Raw genomic sequence first — 16003 nt, 5'->3', positions numbered from 1 at the left:
CCTCAGACATTGCCTGCTGTGAAAGATATCGAAATGGCTTGACCGGTGGGTGCTCCATGTCTAACTGGTACTTTCCTTATGACTCCGCAAAGAATTGGCAGGAGAGGAAGTGAATCACAACAGTTCGTTCCTCTCACGAACCGAAAAGCTAGAGATTCTATTCATAGGGTTCAATGTGAGCGGCTGCCCCTCCTCTCCATCTAGCATCAATTTGCTCTTCCCGACCGATTTACCTATAAATAGAGTTTCTCGGGGGTGCTACTAGATTCCTTTCAAGGTCAACTCGACTTCCCGAGCCCACTCTAGCCTCCCTTCCGAGTCAGATTTTTTTCGGAATTCTTTCTTGTCAACTTCAAATGGAGATGCAAAAATGGTTGGAACTATTTGAACACGACGTTGATCTCGAACATCACAATATGAGAAATCGAAAGTAAAGAAAATGGACATGTAAAATATCCCGATTTTAAAAATAGGGCAAGAAGAAGACCTTCACAAGGTTGAAGGACTTCGTTCAGTTAATAAAATTAACATGCGAGCATTTACTTTATAATATGATTATAGACTTGTTAACAATATTTACATCTAAAATTATGACTACCTTTGTCTTATCCCAATTTTTCCATCCTTGTAACGTATTTTCATATAAAATTATTATCATCAGTAGTCATAAAAGAAGCAGTATCATAAAATTATATTAGTAGAAAAATATCTATTACTTTATTATTGGTTTCTTCCTTCATAACAAAATAACAGACACAATATCTTTCCCATTTCTTCTCTTTAGAAAGAAAAGAGAACTTTCAAACTAATATCACCTTTTTGTTAGAATATAAAAATTATTATTTTCTAATAGTTTAAACTTTTAAAGTAGTAAAACATGGTATCACACCCAGAGGTCATAGTTTTAAATCACATCAAAATAATATAAAAATCTACTATTTTAAATTAAAATAATTTCTTAAGTTAATATTTTTTAGGTTACAAGGACAACATCTACTATTACTTCCAACCATCAAGTTCATAAAATTAAAAAAAAAAAGCTATTAATATTAGCAAAATTATAAACTAACATTTGCCTTGAAATTCGATCATAATGTAATTTTATATTTACTTTAAATAAATCGTTAGAAATTAGACGATATAACTAAATGTATTACAAAGCTATTCAGAGAGTAAAAAAATTTGCGCAACCAATATCTTGGTAGTAAATGTTTTATGTATGGAGATTACTTATTATGTTTCGACACCCTTAATTAAATATTAAATCTAGAAGAATAAGAAATTAAGACATCTCTATTCATATTAGAGGACAATAAATACCAACAAAAATTTCTTAGTAGACTTTCCTCTACAAGACTTAGCTGCAAAACTATCAAATAACCATCCATACACTCTATACATCGAACTCTCCTACACTCTATACATCGAACTCCATAATTATTAAGAGAAAATTGCTCAAAATCACAAAAAATTTAACACAAAAATAATAGTATGAGAGACAAAGTATATGATCAAAAATACAAATGATTATGATAAAACAGAGGAGAGGAGAAAGAAGAAGCTTCTCAGTAATCAATTGAGTTCGATGAGCTAGGTGAAATGGACTTTAAATTTTGTGCCTACTAAATTTAGTAAACCCTACAACATGAGCTTTGTAGTTGATTCATATAGATCCATTTGGATGTGCCATCACATTAATTGTATATATATATGATAGCTCTACCTAAACTAACTGAACAATAAATAATTGCAAGTCTAATTTTGAGCTTGATCAAGCTTAAATTAATCAAGCTTGAAATATAGCATGATTCAACTATAAGAACATAAATATTGTAAAAACATAAACTAATAAATCATTGATCTAATAGTTTACATAATATACTTTTATATAATATAAATTATATTATGATACGACTTGGTCGGATTGGATCCACTCGCGGTATTGGATTCATTGAGATGAGCCTATTTATTTAGTTTGTATTTGTTTGAGAGAATAAAATATTTTGCTATGGAGCGTTCAAATGCCAGAGAACTGCATTCGAACGGGATTGTTCGAACGTTTGCATGTGTTCGCAACAACACAAAATGGTATTTGTGCATTCAAATGCGATCAGACGCGTTCGGACACGATCGGGTGCATTCGAACGCACCGCGGCCAAAATTGTTAGTTTACTAGGTTTTTTAACTTAGTTAATGAGTCCTCATGGTGAGCCTCTATAAATATGTGAAGAAAATCCTAATTGGAGTTAATCTGATAATTGAAATCGGCGCTGTACCTTTATCTCCTTCTCTCTTACTCTAGCATTTGGCGCCCTCTTCTACCTTCTTTCTTCCATCATCTAAGTCTTTGGTCGACTTTCTCTAACTCTTAATCCCCATCTTCTATAATAACTTCTCACCCTTCACACAAAGGAATTAACCTAGCACCTATCTAGCCATCATAGTCCTATGATATTGGATTCGTTGAAAATCTCTTTTCAAGAGCGACAACATATTCAAAATTCAAGAAGATCCAACGATTAGATTATTCACAACTTTCTTTAAAAGTCACGTCCTTAATCTAGTCCAAAACCATTAGGATCAAATCAACCCGATTCGTAACATATTACTAGTTTGAGTCTTATTGAGTCAGCTCATGATCAAGCCGGTTAAATGAATAGCAAGACTGCTAAATTAAATAACAACTTTCAAGTATAAGTCGTCAGATTTAACGACTTATATGTAAACTCAAATGTTGTTGAATAAACCGCTAACGGTTAGGAGGAAAATTTTCTACACAAGCGGCTAAATCGGACAATAATTTCAAATATAAATCGTTTATCGATTTAACGAGTTATGTCAAAAAAATTCGAACTAAAAAAACAACTTATACTTAGAGAGTAATTATCTGGTTTAGTGATTTTATAACTATTTAATCTCGCATCTAAGTCTTGAATTTGGAATTAAAAAAGCGTGTATTTATCCAACCCATTTTTTTATTAACTTAGTCAAAGATTTGACCAGTTTATATTAGAAATGATTGCATCATCAATAATATATAATATAAAGTGTAGGGGATTTTTAGTCAACGGTCAACTCACCGCGTTTAGATTGACCGGGCAAGGAGGGCAAGCAATGCATTAACTCTATATCCTAACCCTTTTAATTCTAAAATGCACACCCTATCTCTCAAAAAAAATTTTATAAGAAAATATATTTTTTTCTTATGGTTAGGGCTAAATTTGTTTCAGTAGATCAAATAGAAATCGTTATATATATATATTTTTTTATCACATTTGATCAAATTTTAAACTCATCTAATGATATTAATCAGATTTTAAATAATAAAGATATGATAAATGTATTAAAAAAATATATGTTTTTATTATAATTTTGTTATCTAAAATTTGATCGGTATTATTTTAGATGTACTGAGAAGTTTACTTAATTCTCTTTTAACTTTGTCTCTAATTAATATCTTCATATTTGACATTTAATTTGATTATGATGAAAAAACTAATAATTTTAGTTTGGGTATAACTTTGACACAAATAAAATTATAAGAGAATAAAGTAAATTTAAATTTGTTCTCAAGGGGTAAAATATACTTTTACTTCCTATCTTTAATATATTTGTAATTTGACCCCTCTTTCTTTTTTATCCTCCTAATTTTCTAAGAAAAAAAATGTGACATAGTTATTGCTATTTTGAGAGAAAAAAGATAAAAAAAAATGAGAGGATAGGGAGATTTAGGAGGAAATATTAGATAGTTATTTGATGTTTTTGTTAATATTATTGAATAATAGATATTAGATAATTGAGGAATCAAAATATTAATAAAAGAGGGTCTCTTTGAAAATGGACAATAATTTAAGGGGCTTTAGATATAATTAATTATTAAAAAAAATTCCCATTTATTTTTATTTAACTCCTAAAATACCCCAAATTCTCCGAGCACATTTTAAGGGCATTTCGATAAATTTAATTACTCTAGAGTTAAGTTAGAAAATAGCCCATGGATAATTTTGTAATTTCACTTATAATCTAGTTATTTCAGGTGTGATATGAAAATTATAGGCACAAAAAATTTGCATATAACATCCTATATTTTAATGAAACTATAGTTTACGCCCTATATTTTTATTATTTATAAATCAAGCCTAATAATTTAGTAAATATGTAATGAAACTATAGTAAAAAAAATTATGAAAATACCCTCAAACAAGTCATACTAAGGATGTTTTAGTTATTTTAGAAATAAATATCTCTTATAGTGAAAATATAGGGTGTCAACTACTTATAAAATAAAGTGTTATATACAAATTTCCTATAAAAAAACATGCATCTTGGAGGCGGATTAAAAACCTAAACATATTTGAGAAATAAAATTTGTTACGAATCGGCTTAATCCGATTCGTAGCAATTGAGATTCAGGTCTGCATGAAATTTGGGATCCATGGGTGGAGGCACGGATTCCTAGGTATAGGATGAAGGTGATGATGGAATGGAGGCCGAGTAGTTGATAGAGGTGGCTCAGTAATAAATGATGGTGGTGGTGGTTTGCGGATGTGATAGATGGTTGAATGCTATGATTTGCCTACAACTGTGGTAAAAATCGTACGAGAGAAAAAGACGATTAAGATAGGAAGATGAAGGGGGAGAAGTAGGCCTGCCGTGCCAAGAGATGCTATGGCAAAAACCAATTAATCTTTCATTCCAAGCATATTTAAAATACAAGCCATAAGAACATATTTATAGAGATTAAATCAAAAGGTCTAAGATGAATTTAACTAAACTAGTCTTCCTTATCTTCTCATATTAACCATTCGTTTTGCTTGATTCTGAATCTGGAGAAGTCGTGAATACTAAAGTTGTAGATCTGAGGTTGGCATCTTATCCAACTGGTTTGATATTATTCAAAAATCAAATAAAATCCTAACATACTAAGGCTCTAACTAAACAAAATATGCAAATAAGATAACTAGACTCAATCTATTGAACCTAATGTCCCCATGATGTGATCCAATCTGAACTAGATTGCATCAAAATTAGTCACTTAGTTTATCTTTGGGCATTCTTCTTTTTTTTTTTATTTATAAAAAAAGTGGGAAGCAAAGCTATTCAAGTTTAATTAATTAGAGTCATTAGTACTCTAAAAGTACATTATTCTTATCCCAACTTGAACATGAAAAGGGTGCAGAAAGTTCTTAAATAATAATAATAATTAATTCGAACAACTTTTTTTTTGGTACGATTTTTAATGAGGAGTTAATCACAAATTACCAAAATGTAGGAGAATATTAATTAGAACTTTAAAGTACAATATTAATATATATCTTCAAGATAATTTCAATCAGATTGAACGACTATTCTTCGTGGCGATCCAATCAAGGTCATAATCATTTTTTTTTTAAAATTCTCCATCAAAAAGTCGTAATCATGTTTAATGCCGTTAACTATTATCAAACAACTCGTATGACTAACAAATAAAATAAGAGTTAATTACATTTTTTAAGGGATAATTACATCCAGATTCTCCACATAAATGCCCTTATTAATCCTCATAATTATGAAAAAAAAATCAAACGATACTTTTATTTTAAAGAAAAAAAGGAAGAAATTTAAGGGTAAAATAGTTATTTAATTATAAAGTCAATAGGTAGAAAAAAGTTCGTAGTAGAATTATCTTTTTATTTTAACGAAAAAAATCAAATGAAATTGATAACTAAATAATCGGAGGCATTCAGGAGGGTGTTGAAATTGATAATTATTGGGTAAAATAATTTTGTCAAAACTGCAATATTTACTTGTAATTTAAACGTAATCTATCTAAGATTATAACGGCATGTGTAACGGTCATAACGGGTGTTTGTACTTAACTATTGTAGCAGAGAAGATGGGTGCTATTCTCACACCTCTTCGTTTCCTTCTCATGTCTCACTCCCTTTCGTTCCTCTTTCTCTCTCTTCCGCCGTCTTTGTTTTTCTCTGGTCAAATACGAAATCAATAGAGAGAGAAAAAGAGGGAGGAGGGGGGTCCTTCTTCTCCTTCGTCGTCGTCTTTTTCCCCATATGAGACTTCTAATCTCAGACACGTAGTAGAGAGCCCTTGTCCTCCTCTCTCCTCCATCTTGCTTTCTCCATTTCCATACTCTTAGTTGCTTCAGGTTTCGATCTATCCTTGTCGACATCTTTTCTTGATCTCGATTTTGGCACTTGGGTTCTCGCGCGGAGGTGGAGATGAAGTCGCCGCTGCGGGTTTTTCAGATTAATCGCCATGAGCCCAAGACGAAGAGGGATCGCCACCCGCTGGCTAAGTTGGACGAGCTCGTCCAGGCCTCAGAGGTAAATCGAATTTTTGTTTTACCTTTTCTCTTTTGCCATCTTCTGCCGAATTTGACATCAAAGTTCTATCTTTAAGTGAGTCGTCTAGAAAAGATCTGGCCTTGGGTTGTTCTGTTTGATCTTGAGACAAAAGTTGGCTTCTGTGTTTGTGTGATTCGTGGGCTCTTTCCTCTTATTGGCCTAAGTATCATGAACTGATGCATACTAATGGCTTTCCTTACCTTGATCGGTTGGTTAGACATAGTCTGGTGAAGTAGATAAGTCCCTTAATGCAAGAAATGGAATTCTGTTTCCATCTTTTGACTTTCTCTTATACCTCTTAGAATCAATTCAACACTCTGATGCAGCTTTTAAAGACTTCTGCGATTCTTTACTAATTAAAAATTGTTGCTCTTTTATGAACTTTGACTTTTTTTTTTGGTTTGTTTTACCAAGGCCGTGTTGCAAATTTTATGAGCATAAGCATATTTGATTTGTTATCTTATTTATTGATAATTGATGGATGCATGAAAAATTCCTAGCTGCTGCACGAACACTTGAATGGTAATCCATTTTAATGCAGGTATTGCCAGATAACTTGAGGTTGGATGGGATAACTAGTGCTTGCTTATGTTGTGGAACTGTTGAACATCTGAATACACATAATATAGCTACCATAATTCCCTATTTGATCCACATTATGGAGGAAAACAATTTATAGACTATGGAAGTCTGCATAAAATTGGCTTAAAATAACTGCAACATTTACAAATTACTCTAGCAAAAGCTTATTCTCAGTCCTCTATGCAAAATGATATCTTTAATTCTCACAGATTTTCCTTTTTTTACAGGATATGAAGGAAATGAGGAACTTCTATGATAGCTTGCTTTCTGCTGCAGCTGCTACGGCGAATGGTGTTTATGGTACTTTGCATCATGCTCTAGTCAGGATTTATTATAATTGCAGCTTTACCATTCTGTTTTTATTGTTAGCCTTGCTCTATATTTTGAAGTAAGGGTACCTGGGAAGATATTTAGGTCGTATCATTAAGAGTACATCATCACACGTTGGAAATGTCCTATGTATTAGGCTTCCTACTACATCGATCTTACCTAGAAAGATTGTTTCTTTTCTCGTTCAAATGCTTATCCATTATATTGCCTTTCTTTTCCATAAGTTAGCAAGCCCCAATCACTTGTGTTATCTGATGTTTGTGTGCAACAATAAAAGCAAAGTTTAAGTCTGAAGTGTAGAAGAGTGAGATATTTGAATCCTTCTTCGCCATCAAGCTCTATCTCAAGCAAAACTGTGATAATGATGAAATTGATGTTACACTCAATACTCGTACTTAGGAATCTAGACAGGCTTGTAGGTGAAAGTGAACATTTAAATGGAGAAGAATCATTAAGAGCAGACAAGTGGATATGAATATTGAATTAAACAAATCTCCTCCTTTTCCCATTATTCAGTTGATTTTGTTTTTACTGAAAATGCATCATTAAACCACCTTTGCCAAGCAAATATTTGCCAGTTTTCTATGTGCTATTCTCATATTTCTGTACATTGTGCAGAGTTCTCAGAGGCTTTAGAGGAAATGGGGATGTGCTTGCTTGAAAAAACTGCCCTGAATGATGATGAAAATAGTGGTGAGTCCTCCTTAAGCATATAATACGTGTGTGTATCTATGGTTGTCAAAATAAATGAGCAGTTTGAGCTCCGGTTGATGAGGACTCAGCTCATATATAAATGAGTGAACCTGAGCAAATTTACAGTCTCGAAATGATTTTTGACTTTCGAGCTGAGCCCGAGCACAAGTCAGCTCACTCGAGCTTTGCTTGATAAGCTCAAAATTATTATCGATTAATATATATATATATATATTGTGTATTATTATTCATGGCTTGAGCTCAAAATAGGCTCGGCTCAAGGATGAGCTGAATCTAAATCAGGTTTTAGGCTCAAAATTCATTTTAAGCGGAGCTTGAGCAGAATTTGACTTGTAGGCTTCTACTCAGGCTCGGCTTAAAGCTGGCTTGTTTATACTCTATTTTCACCTGCCCATGGGGTTTTAACAAACCTTAGATACAATTTACTTGTTGAATTCAAAATGGTTTTAATAAAGAAATGAGTTATTGAGATTTTCATTTGGGTGAACTTCCCTATAGTTACTACTTTCCCTTGCAGCTGCTTTGGTCTAATAGGTACATAATACTGGTAGAGCTATTTGTTTTCCATGAAATCTGACATTTTCTCCCCTTGCCTTCTAGCTCCTAATTTCAAAGTTCTGTGAGAAATAGTGATTCTTTCTAATGTTTTCTTTTCTTTGATGAGGAAAGATGATACTGTTTGTGCTTTTAGTATGAGAAAATGTTAGAATGTTGAAGGTAAAAAACATCGTTCTCTAATAGCTTAAGGTTTTAGAATTGTTAGTAAGTTGAACATGGTATCAGATTAAGAGGTTCCAAGTTTGATTCTCTTTAGGCCTACCTTATCAATTGATTAGAAAAACCTGCACCTATTTAAGTTAAGTTCACTTTTTAAGGCTATCAGAAATGTCTCAAGCCCTTGAGGGGTGTGGGTAGAGAAGGAGTGTTAAAATATAAATATAAAATGTAAAAATCATCATTCTCTAATAGCTTAAGCTTTTGGGTAGTTGGTGGGTTACTAAAATATATCTCCATTAATCCTTGATAAAATAATTATGCATTTCAATTATGCTTGTAGGTAGAGTTTTGATGATGCTGGGCAAAGTACAGTTTGAACTTCAGAAACTTGTTGATAGCTATGTGAGTGCCTTTCCTATTATTCTAAGGGCCTTTTAGATATTGTTGTATTTGTTCTTTGTACTTGTAAATTGATTTATGTTAGCAGGGATTAATATATTCTTTATCATTTCTCAGCGTGCCAACATTGTACAAACAATTACAACCCCATCAGAGTCTCTTCTCAAAGAGCTTCAAACTGTAGAGGTGTACTTTTGTGATGTTTTTGCATCTTTTATTCTTGATTAATTGGAAGTTAAAAGCTTTTGATGTTCTTACTGCTGCTTCTTAATTAATATGACCTATATTTCTCAATTTGGCTGCTTTTTTTTATTTTATTCTGCAAACATTGTATTAGTATGCCACAACCTAGCAAGCATCACATAACACACTATGAAGGTACATTTTATTTCGCCAAAGAAGGCCCTAAAAATTATCAGATGTCTAGTACTATCTTTTGCGTATACCCTAAGTGTGGCATCTATTGTAGCTTCCATATTTCAATTGCCTTCTCTATGTATTCCAGAAGTGACTGTAATTTGCCCTAGCTGGCTTAAAATGCTTTCTCCCCTTTATGTGATAATTTTGGAAGAGAAAAAGGCCAAATACATAAGGGGGACAACCCATATGTATCATTTATTTCTCTAGTGAAGCAAGTTTTCTGCCCTCCAAGAAAAGTAAGAGATTTTAATGCTCTTTTCATTATTTATATTGTTTTTTCTCTTCTTTTCTTTTTTCCTTTGGCTACTTTACAACCAAACTGCAGTTCACACCATAGAAGGTTGAAAGGTCAGCTGAAACTTCAAGTTATGAGTCCATTAGCTGAGGAAAATGACACTTCAAATCTATTAGTACCTTTAACATCACAAGCTCTACCAATATGGATCAACGGATCAAGCTTCAACTGGAGATGATTTAAGATATTTTGTTTGCCAATTGAAAGTCCAAAGCTTCCTCCCTTCCCCTCCCCACCAGTCCTTTCCTTCTTTTCTCTTCTAATTGATGGTTGCTTGTTGATTCGTTGCAGAATCTGATTGCTGCTGGTTTAAGAAATCGAATTGCTTCACTTTTTAATGCCTTTCTGTTCTGCTATTACTTTCTTTCAGTCTTTTCCTTTCCAAACTTCCATTTTGACCACTGCTCTAATTTATAGTGGCTTAACAATAAAAAGTTAAAAACTCAACTCCTGTTTACAAGTCATGTCATACTTCATCGGGATTATTTGACATTGCAGGAGATGAAGCGTCAGTGCGATGATAAAAGGTACAAAACTAACTATATTTTCATGATATTTTCGGTTAAAATGTTGTCATCTTGTTAACTGGCGCACACCTCCTTCAGAGAATACTATAATTTGATGCTGGCGGCACATAGAGATAAAGGAAGGTCAAGACATTCCAAAAGTGAAAATTTCTCCCAGGAGCAGTTAAAAGCAGCTCTAACCAATTACCAAGATGAGGCGGCACTATTTGTGTTTCGCTTGAAATCATTAAAGCAAGGCCAATTTCGAAGTCTTTTAACACAGGCTGCTCGCCACCATGCTGCACAGGTAGTTCTATGATAATAAGAGTTAATTTCTTAAATTGATGCATGAAATGATGTGTTTCTGTTTTTGTTCTTTCTTGGAATTCAGTTAAGTTTCTTCAGGAAGGGACTAAAGTGTCTTGAGGCAGTTGAACCCCATGTAAAGGCAGTTGCTGAGCAGCAACATATTGATTATCAGTTTAGTGGGCTTGAAGATGATGATGATTCAGAGAATGATGATGATGACTATTATGGTAATGATCAGAGTGATGATGGAGAGTTGAGCTTTGACTATGAAATAGAAGAACGAGATCGAGAAACTCTCACATCTAGGAAATCAATGGAGGTAAGAAGTTCTATCTTTACCTTGTATTTGCTTTTGCTTCTTTCAAATCATATTTCCATCATGCACGTTATATTTAAAGCATGAATTCACTGTGTTGATTGTTTTTCTTCCATGTAGAATTTTCTTTATACTGGAACAATAAAATATGGCCGTTCACTTTCCAAATTTGCTAATAACCAGTATCACCAAGAGCCAATAGACTTGAGTTTAAGCTTAGTTGAGTAAGATAATAAGATTAGAAAATGAGCGGTTAAGATTGGAAGCATTACTGTGGAAATGAGTGGAAAATAACAATTGGGATGTCTGCCCATATTTCACATTAGTTCGGGAGGGCAAAATAATTAATATCTCTCTGGTAGAAGTTGGAGAGAGAAGCTTGGAGATGAATGGACAATAAAGTGCTTAAGGGACGGCATTTATACAAATTACAAGATAAGGGATGGAAGACCATTTTTCATGATGGCCATTTGCAACATTTAGTAGTGCATTATGCTGTGTCTAAGGGTTTAAAAGAGATAATGAGAGGGCTAGATTGAAAGGAACTGAAAAGCACTTTCATGCAGCGGAAAGTAGACATTTTAATATTGCCCCATAATAGTCTTCCCTATCGACCTTCTAATCTGTTATTTAGATTAACAAAATAACGTCAGTTTGAAATAAGCATAAAGATTAAATCTTTAAACTTATCATTTCATATTGCAATCAGTGTGTATATTGTTTCCAGTAGAAGTATGTAAGGGATTAAGGCTTTTCAATAATATCCCTAAAAAGTAGTGGTCTGTGATGTAGCGCTTTTATGCAGAAATATGTTATGCTAGAAAATTTTCACGTCTCTCGCGTAGTTTGAAAAATGAAATTCAGATTTGATTTATCAATTGTCTTATATGGGTGCTGAAGTGGTTGTCTAAATGCTTATCTTGCATATGACCTACATTGCAAAGAAAGATTATCAGCGGAAGAAAGAAATCCGGAAAGAAAGGAGGAACAGAGTAGAGAATCTACTTAATTAAGTGGAAAGAGAGAAAAATAAGGCAGGGACGACCCAAATTTAACCAATTTTCAGAAGATTCTTTATAGCTTTTGTCCCAATCTTTCAGAATTAGGAGGCACAGAAAATTTAGAAAGAAGAAACTAGTGAGATAAATAGCTGACTTGTTTCCCTGCAGCTATTGCTTTCAGTTTCTTTAGACATCCTATGACCTTTTTCAAGAAGCATATTTTAAATTTATAGATGCTATGGCCTAATAACTCACTCTAAGCATCTCCTTGGCTAAGTATGGTTCAATGAAAAATAGTGCTGGATATCAATTCTTCAGTGTCCAAGAACCTGTGAAACCAAAGACTACTACCATATTCAATTTTTGTATCTCAAGGATTCTAGAGAGAGGAGCTTCCTGTAGGTTCTCAAGAAAGCATATGTTCTGGCATATGCCCCACATCACCATTTGGCACTCATAGTATTAAGCCCCTAATAGGACAGTATTTACGGATGATACCACTTTTTGAAGAGGAATTGCACCAGATTGTCATATGAGTTTGACCTAGTATCAACTTAAAGTCTGAATCTTGATTAGCAACTTTTGTGATCATTAGAGGCCTTCTTCTTTGGGATTTGGGTGTTATCTTTTATCGCATAATACCTATTACACTTATTATCAGCCAGTTTAATGTGTTAAGTAATATTGTTCTTTGGTTTACATGCAGGTGGATCTAGTAAATCACACAATTGCCCCAGAATCACTTAAGGAACATAAACAGGTGAAGTCCTTTAGCATTTTTTCTAATGCAACATTATTGCGTTGGATATGGAGGATACAGTGGGATTTAATTGTTATATCATCATCACAATATCTTCTGAATGAGGTTCAACTATTTGTCCATCAACTACTTGCTCATTAGTAATTTTGCATGATAGCATGAAATTCAATCATTCAAAAGTTTTAAATTTTTTGCCAGTTTGATCTTGCAAACAACAATCTTACACAACATATCCACTTTATTCTTCTTGTGGGTTATAATTATTAGTTATATATTAGCTGGTAATAATGCAATTTTAGCAGGTTAGCCTTTATTGGGAGGCAATAATTAAACTTTGGTCTTCAATGAACCAGAAAAGTAATTGGGTCAAATAAGTTGCTAGTTCAATCATTGGGTCAATCAACTAAAATAGGATCACTCTCATCAGTCATCACAATAAAGTGAAAAGAAATTTCATAAAATTGGAAGATGATAGTCTAGAATATTGAAGAAATATCTATCTAAGGAAATGGCTATAGTTTTTAATCCCTATTTAAAATATTCAAGGATCTTTTAACCACACTAATTCATAGTTGTGCAGTGCCCCTGTGCATTGAATTGCATGCTTATTTGAGTGAAAAATAGATAAACAGTATATTGTTAAAAATATTCGTATTAACATTTAATCTAAAGCTAGATACTAGTTTTAGATAACTAAAATTTTAGCTATCTAATGCTTCTAGCCATTAGATCTAAATCCAGTGTCTTAGATCAGTTTTTTAAATTCCAGAACGTACTTTTCTCTGTCTTTTAATGTAAATGTTTATATGATAGTTCCTATAACTTTAACTTGTAGTATTAGCCTAACAAGTAATGTTAGTCATTCTATTCTGCTCATGCAGGAAAATGCTGACAAAAGCCAAGCAGATTTCTTTACTCTGAAAGTGAAACCTGGGGTTTTTAGTCAATCAACACCTATATTTCCTGATACCAAATTTGAGCCATCTGAGAAAAGACAAATGCAAACACCATCTACAAGAAAATCTTACTCCTACATACTGCCTACTCCAGTTGACGACAAGAACTCAGCTTCGACAGGCGCCAATAGCACCTATTATTCAGGTCGTCTTGAAAGCAAGGGTGGTGGATCAACAAATTTATGGCATTCCTCTCCATTGAATTTTAAGGACAGCAACATTGTTGGTGGCCTCAATAGCGTGCCTTCCCATGCGGATAGACAATCTCCACCACTACCTTATCCACAAGCTGCTTCTGATTTAAAAAAATTTAAAAGAGATGCTTTCTCTGGACCAATTCCAAGCAAAACATGGTCAGGCAAGCCAATGTTTTCTATCACTGACCACAGACCCACTATGGATTATCACCGGGTAGTCTCTGCAACACCACGTGTTCCTGCCTCGCAATCATCCGTGTCTCAAGCCTCCTCCAAGCCATTACGGCGCCCTATTTCATCACCCAAAATTAGTGAACTTCATGAGCTCCCTAGACCTCCAGTCAACTTAGAACCCACAAGACCATCTAATTTGGTTGGCTATTCTGGTCCTTTGATTTCCAGACGACAGGTGCTTGTCACAACAAGCAAAGTGTCACCAGCTTTGCCATATACAGCTTCACCACTGCCAGCACCACCGGTTTCGATGACTCGCAGTTATTCCATACCCTCAAGTAGTCAAAGAATGGCAGTGTTTACTGCTGCTAAGTTATTGGAGGCTCCTCATAATCCAGAGACCAATGATCAAATTGCTTCACCACCACTAACACCTATATCTCTAACAAATCTTCCAAGAGCTTCAGAATCAACTACAGAAAGACACAAGGACTAAAGGTAACATGTTGCTAAAGCACCTCTTATATATCGCTATTGTTCATATATTACTTGGTTCACCTCTGGTTGACAGAAATTGTCTGCAACTCTAGTATATTGGAAAAGTTTGACAGATAAGTAATTATTAGTCTCATGCATATATCGCAAGAAAAAAGGAAAAGATTTAATGTGCTTGTACATGCTTGTAATTGTCAAGTAGGATAGCTGTGTTCTTCAAATACTTTAAAGGCCAGCCTTTTATAAATATATAGATTGACTTCCTAATACTAAGACATTGCTGAACATACTGTTTTGACAAAGCCGCTATTGATCAATACATACCCTAAACAATTAGCCTCAACAAACCTTGTTATACGGATCATATTTTGGCCAGCAACTAACTGCTTCTGCTTCTTGTGCAGGAAATTTGTTATCAGCTGTCAATATTGGCATCTGCAACCAGCTTTAAAGCTCTCCAGTCCTCTCAAATGCAGTTTTTGTGTATAATTACTTGTGTATTCCTATATGACCCTTACAATCCTCATTTTTGTCGTCATTGTGGTAAAAGGAAGGAAAAGAAGAAGAAGAAAGGAACATATCTTCGGCACATCATGAAGCTTCCGCTATACCGTGGTTCATCAATCAAAAGAATTTCTCTGATTCACAGACAGATTCTTAGAATTTTTTTTTTTTTTGGCCCAAATTCATGTCAATACAAACACATATAGCATAAGTACAGTATCAGAAACTTGACCAGTTTCTTTGCAATGATAATTAATTGGAACTGCAGGTATGAAGCTAATGGGCAGATCTCTTTGCAAAAAATTCATTGGGCTATGACTTCTGGAAATTTTCCAACAAAATTGTACAGTGTCATGTTTGATGAGTTCACAGTGAATTGTAAAATGTGCACCAAAAGATAGATCTAAAGATTCTGTTGTCAGATTTTGCTCCACAAGTAGTTGTTTTGGTCCCCATCATATATATTGAACTGTTAACAATTTCTTCTACATACCTATACAATTTAGAGTGAATTCTTCCTTTTGACTTTATCATCAATTGCCATACATGAGTTGCATATCTTTCCAACTCTACAAACACCACATTCTCGGGTTGTTGGAAATAAATTCTCTAGTGTATGTTCAAGTTACATCAAATCTCTGAAAGATTTTCTCTTTTTTTTGTCAACTTCAGCAAATTTTGACATTGAGACATTTAATGCATGGGAGCACATCACATGGCCAACTTAACTGTTCCATGAAGTCATGGTCCCTTTAACCCTAAACCAGAAATCCTACGTGTCGATCACCGATTGGCTGATCTTATGAATTAGAGATAGGAGAAAGTGCACTCCTTGGAGCCTCTTGATCAATATATAAAAGCTTCTATTCTGAAAATAACTAGCCATTTTTTCGCAAGGAGAGGAAAGAGATGGGAAAATTTTGTTATTCGTTTGATCATGATCTCCCTCTAATCAGCATTGCGGTGGCTGTGGTGGTTGCGATG

At 33.8% G+C, this 16003-nt stretch overlaps 1 protein-coding gene across 2 annotated transcripts; it reads left to right on the top strand.

Annotated features, from left to right (window-relative positions):
• The first annotated feature begins 5949 nt into the window (after positions 1 to 5949).
• On the top strand, positions 5950 to 15455 carry LOC140798041 (uncharacterized protein At2g33490-like). 2 transcript variants are annotated; one of them, XM_073151763.1, is made up of 11 exons: positions 5950 to 6323; positions 7154 to 7226; positions 7875 to 7949; positions 9028 to 9089; positions 9204 to 9272; positions 10300 to 10328; positions 10407 to 10614; positions 10699 to 10935; positions 12640 to 12693; positions 13575 to 14518; positions 14920 to 15455. In XM_073151763.1, exons 1-10 carry the CDS (start codon positions 6219 to 6221, stop codon positions 14514 to 14516), a joined length of 1854 nt encoding a protein of 617 aa, XP_073007864.1. In that variant the 5' UTR covers positions 5950 to 6218; the 3' UTR covers positions 14517 to 14518; positions 14920 to 15455. The 2 variants fall into 2 exon arrangements, with proteins under 2 accessions (XP_073007864.1, XP_073007863.1); XM_073151762.1 differs by having other exon boundaries at positions 6079 to 6323; positions 10219 to 10328.
• Positions 15456 to 16003: the final 548 nt, after the last annotated feature.

The sequence above is a fragment of the Typha latifolia genome, chromosome 11, assembly GCF_019914945.1.
Source record: "Typha latifolia isolate L0001 chromosome 11, TyphaL0001v2, whole genome shotgun sequence".
Taxonomy (NCBI): domain Eukaryota; kingdom Viridiplantae; phylum Streptophyta; class Magnoliopsida; order Poales; family Typhaceae; genus Typha; species Typha latifolia.
This window is presented reverse-complemented; position numbering and strand designations above follow the sequence as displayed.

Coding starts and splice junctions, on each gene's coding strand:
- LOC140798041 (XM_073151762.1), top strand. CDS start 6,219: ATGAAGTCGCCGCTGCGGGTTTTTCAGATTAATCGCCATGAGCCCAAG. Junction 10,615..10,698: donor CTCGCCACCATGCTGCACAG/GTAGTTCTATGA, acceptor CTTGGAATTCAG/TTAAGTTTCTTCAGGAAGGG. Junction 12,694..13,574: donor CACTTAAGGAACATAAACAG/GTGAAGTCCTTT, acceptor CTGCTCATGCAG/GAAAATGCTGACAAAAGCCA.